The 4,831-nt window shown below is 43.1% G+C and overlaps 1 protein-coding gene and 1 long non-coding RNA gene across 3 annotated transcripts in view; one reads left to right on the top strand and one right to left on the bottom strand.

Annotated features, from left to right (window-relative positions):
- LOC111863371 overlaps window positions 1-4,831 on the bottom strand; it is a 71,533-nt gene that overhangs the window by 58,983 nt on the left and 7,719 nt on the right. The window lies entirely within an intron of this gene.
- Window positions 1-4,831, top strand: part of LOC111863368 (UDP-glucuronosyltransferase 2B7) — a 23,244-nt gene that overhangs the window by 15,661 nt on the left and 2,752 nt on the right. For both annotated transcript variants that reach the window (XM_023849628.2, XM_023849629.1), the window contains exons 3-4: window positions 1,347-1,569; window positions 4,303-4,522. In XM_023849628.2, the coding sequence (XP_023705396.1) occupies window positions 1,347-1,569; window positions 4,303-4,522 (443 nt within the window). The remainder of the gene's footprint in view (window positions 1-1,346; window positions 1,570-4,302; window positions 4,523-4,831) is intronic.

The raw sequence follows: 4,831 nt of genomic DNA, 5'->3' as shown, positions 1-4,831 counted from the left end.
GGGCGGGAGGGATGTTCATTGATATTGTGACTGATTTTCTCAAAGCATTAAGCTATGGAGCCAGAAAACCCCGTTTCTAGGTATACACATGCCAGGGGCAGTCAACAATACAACTTTGGTTGCTTAGCAGCGAACATTTCAGTAAGCATGTTTTCCTGATAACGGATACATGACATTGGATTTTCATGGATACGAACTAGTCTGTACGAGTATAAGGGCCGTGGTGACTCCTCATTAATTCATTCGACAGAGAGGCGTCATTCAAGGCAGTCAGTCCTTCGTAAGACAGTTCAATAGTTGACGTGTTAGCAAGATCAGATTCCTTACCAAGCAACCACTAGCAAGCAGACGTTGAAGACTTAATATTGCGAGTTTTATTTACAGTAATATGTAATTGTTTTAGTTATTTGTAGTTAAGTCTTCTGAGTGTCCAATAAATCTGTTCGTCTAATCCAGAACCCATTATCATTAGTCACGCTTAACACCTTATACATGACAATGTTCTTTCCCGCACTCTGTCTTTATTTCTCCACTGATGAACTGGCATGGGCATGAAGCCCTTTATTAAAGCGACACTGACCTATCTTGTCTCTGAGATACAGGAAGAAGGCAGAGCATAATATTATTCATGTAACTGTACGGCTAGGCTCTCTCTGTTTCGTGGTGAAATACTTGACGAGCAGGTACTCCGGCTAATGAGATGAGCCAACTTTACTTGACTCTCGCACAAGGACACTTATTTATATGCATGCATGAATTGCACCATTTACTTTTCAGTGCCTTTACTTTCAAGAATTAATGTGCCTGTCTTCAGATGTGACCAAAAACAACCCTTCATATTTTCTTTCATGGACGTAAATAAACTTGCTAGTTAAATGAAAATTTTATCATTATCTGCTCTTTCGATGTTCCTGTTGTAACATGACTATAAGGCATTTGTTTGTTGTTTGTAGTTCTTTTTTTTTTAGTTTCTTAGGGTGGGGCGAGACTGACTCCACTTGTTACGTCGGCCACTAACTGGCCTATTGTACCAGCCACGGATCATAGATGATGATGATTGTGGAGCAGTCGGTGGAATGAGATTTGGCAGGGGAAACCTACCCCAGTGCCACTTTGTCCACCACAAATCCCGCATAACCTGACCTTGAACCCGGACCGCCTCAGTGGGAGGCCGGCGACTACCCGCCTGAGCCAAAGCACGGCCTTTTTCTTTTATAAGATAAGGTACCGACGAAATGTGCCCTTGTATATGCCTAGAAAGACACATTATTATCTTATAGGCCTAAGTAATATTAGCCTTAAATAATTAGGAAGACTGTGTTCTAAGAAGGGATATTGTGTCACAGGACCTCAAGGATTTCATGGATGGAGCAAAAGATGGTGTTATAGTGTTCAGTCTCGGGTCGTCAGTTCGAGCTGAAACATTCCCACCTCAGAAGCGCGATGCGTTCATACAGGCCTTCTCCGAGCTTCCGCAAAAAGTCCTGTGGAAGTGGGAGGGAGATACGCTGCCAGGACAGCCCAAGAACGTCAAGATAGTTCGCTGGCTCCCGCAAATGGATGTTCTGGGTAATTATACTCATCCGTGCAAACACGGGCTCTCTGAATGTTTATGAGTTTAAACTAGTTAAATCTGAATGTGAATAGAAGGTAGAAGGAAAATAAGAAATTATCTGTGAAGTTCTCTTTGCAGTATCCCATACACTGACTGTGTAAGTAGTCGGACATGAAGATTCGGACGAGGCGGGCACAAGATCTAAAAGTTTATGACGATGGTACAGTAGTACAGATATTGTGTTTCTGTACATTATCCATCATGTTGTCTCTATCAAGTTCTTTCGCTTGGTCCCAACTGAGTAGGTCTTACCTGAAGACTGAGACAAAATCCAGTCTTCGAAACGTTGTGTTTTGAAATTGTTGGACATGAACCATATCAGAATATTGTTGGATCACAAATTAGAGTCAGTGAGCAGAGGAATGTCCTACACGAAATAAGAAAACTGAAGGCTAATTGGATTGGTCATGTTTTACGTAGAAACTGCCTTCTAAAAGAAGGTATTGAAGGAAAGATAGAGGGGCGGATAGAAGTGACAAGAAGACGAGGAAGAAGACGTAAGAAGATTCTGGATGACCTTGGGGACAGAAGAGGATACTGTCATTTGAAAGAGAAAGCTCTAGATCGCATCAAGTGGAGGAATTGTTTTGGAAGAGACTGTGGACCTGTCGTCTGACAGATTACTGATGATGATGATGATGTGTTTTGAAAAAGAAGCAGGCGGTTTTTAGATAAGACAAGGCGATGGATATTGTCCAAAAACATATCTGTACGAGGCGTAGAGCGCGTTTTTTAATAAATCTCAAAGTCGGGGGGGGGGGGGGTAAACAAATCAAGCATCGAACGTCTTCTCCTTTACTTATTTACGTTAGCCTTGTTGAGGGGCCCAAAATATTATGGCTAGAGTAAGGAAGGTTTCAACAACACATATAAATGGGCAAGCAAAATACTGCTGTACAATCCACGGCCAATCTGATGGCTAATCTGATATAAATCACATAAGAAAAGAAGAATTTTTCCTAGACTGATTATTCAATATATATGATCAAGTCTCCGGAAACCCTACTGTCACACATTTTACTCTTGGTAATTTTCCAGTGCGGATAGCTGTTAAGTGAATAAATGAACTGGTGAGGGATTCAGTTTAGACGAAAAAATTCAGACGACTCAAATGATCTGAGTCATAAACAAACGACTCCTTAGTAACTAAAATGACAGGCTAATCGATATCAAAAATTCGCATTATATATTGCAATTGATTGAATTAAAATAAGTGATTTGAAGTATTGAACTGATTCAAATGTAAGTATTAAAGGAGCCTGCGTTGTTGGTTCATCCTGGTGCACCACTGGGATAATGTATAATATTGTGCCTTAGAATCTGATGTGATCCAAAAAATGGTCACATGACCATCGTCAGAGCCATAATCTACGCCGGCGTCAGTTTAGGCTGCGGCATCGTTTCAGTTGTCATCTTCTGGGTATATGTAATTTACGAATCTGTGCCCCATTCTGAAAGATTTCGTATGTCGCTAGATGCTCCGTATTCATGATGTGCTAATACTTCTATCCATGTGTCTGCATGGATCTACTCGTCCTCATATACAGCTGAATTCTTCTTCTTGTTTTAGTATTTTGTGTTCTTTGATACAAGCTTTGGTTAAGAGCTTGATGGGTTTACCTTGGCCGAAGTTAGTAATTAAACCCACAATATTTCAGTTGTTAGTAATATACAAGAAGCGCGCAGATTTTAAGAAGTTATGTCTGTACAGCCCTTGTGGACGTTGGCCGCTTTTTAAGTTTTTTAATGCAGAGGTTCAATTCCCGGCGCTACCAGATTTTTTTTTTGGAGGGGGTCCACTCAGTTTCGTGAGGATAATGGAGGAGCTATTTCATGGATATCGCGGCTCCGGTCTAGAAGACCGAGATAAACGGCCGTAGGGATCCGTTGCGCTGACCACGCGACACCCTATATCCGCAAAATTGGCACTAACTTCTCCAATAAGAGGCGGTCGCTCGGTCGGTATAGTTCACTGGCGGACTACACACCACGGAGTTTTGTTCTTTTTATGGCGACAGATAATTAATTGTAACCTGATGCGGGAAACCTGAGCATCTACGACATACGCCAAGTCCTCGTAATATTCATTCATTCATCAGTAATCTGTCAGACGACAGGTCCACACCTCTTCCAAAACAGTTCCTCCACTTAATGTGATCCAGAGGTTTCTCATTCAAATGAGAGTATCCTCTTCTCTCCCCAAGGTCATCCAGCATTTTCTTACGTCTTCTTCCTCGTCTTCTGGTTCGCATGCATGGTGTCTCTGTTTTTGGAAAGAGACTATCCAGGAAAAGTGATAATGTGGTAGTTTTTCCATTTGCTTTCCACGTCGCAGTACAGCAGCCGTTCAAACCACTCTGGTCATGCCTGTTGCTATACGAACTTGAACCATCTCGAGCATCATTTGCTTGTGCTTCAAGTCGCTGCTGATGACGCTGCTTTCGGCATCAGTTTTTGGTTTTTGGCCTCTCTCTTCGTCTGATGCCTACCCTTTGACCTGTCCAGCAAGGGAAGCCCTGCCCGTAGCTACGCTACCGCTGGTATAGCTCTCAGGGTCCTTGGCACCACGATAAGCTGGAGACATCAACGAGGGGGCCTCGTAATATATGCAAAGCTAAAAGAGTACAATAATTACGGCAACCTGTAACGGCGAGTACTTGAAAGCTCAGTTATCTCATCTGTGCCAGGTCATCCTAATGTCAGAGTGTTCATCACACATGGCGGCCTCATGGGAAGCATGGAAGCTGCCTACAGCGGAGTTCCAATGGTGGGCATACCGTTGTTTGGTGACCAGTTCCACAACGTCAGATGCTTCATGTCAGAAGGCATAACTGTCACACTCGACTACCACTCCATCTCGAAACTAACAGTTCTCTCTGCCCTAAAGAAAGTGCTGGATAATCCTAGGTAAGCTCTTCAAGATATTACCTTATGTGCTGAGAGGTTGTAATAAGGATGCACGAAAGCGGTGAAGTTGGCTCTAACCCTAGGCACCACGACATGAAATGGTAGGCCTCTAAGTTATACCTACAAGGCAAGCGGCCTCCGTAGTCTAGAGGTAACGTTCCCACCTCATGACTCGTAGTACGCGGGTTCAAATACCCGGCGGAGGTCGTCGAATTTTTAAGGGCGGAAAAATTCAGGGAACAAGTCCTCCGGGAGGGACTTTAAGCCGTGGGTCCCGTGTCGTAGCTTTACGGCACGTAAAAGAACCTC

Source organism: Cryptotermes secundus, unplaced genomic scaffold (genome assembly GCF_002891405.2).
Source record: "Cryptotermes secundus unplaced genomic scaffold, Csec_1.0 scaffold568, whole genome shotgun sequence".
NCBI classification, from domain to species: domain Eukaryota; kingdom Metazoa; phylum Arthropoda; class Insecta; order Blattodea; family Kalotermitidae; genus Cryptotermes; species Cryptotermes secundus.
The sequence above is the reverse complement of the archived record's forward strand: the minus strand, read 5'-3'. Positions and strand labels throughout refer to the sequence as shown.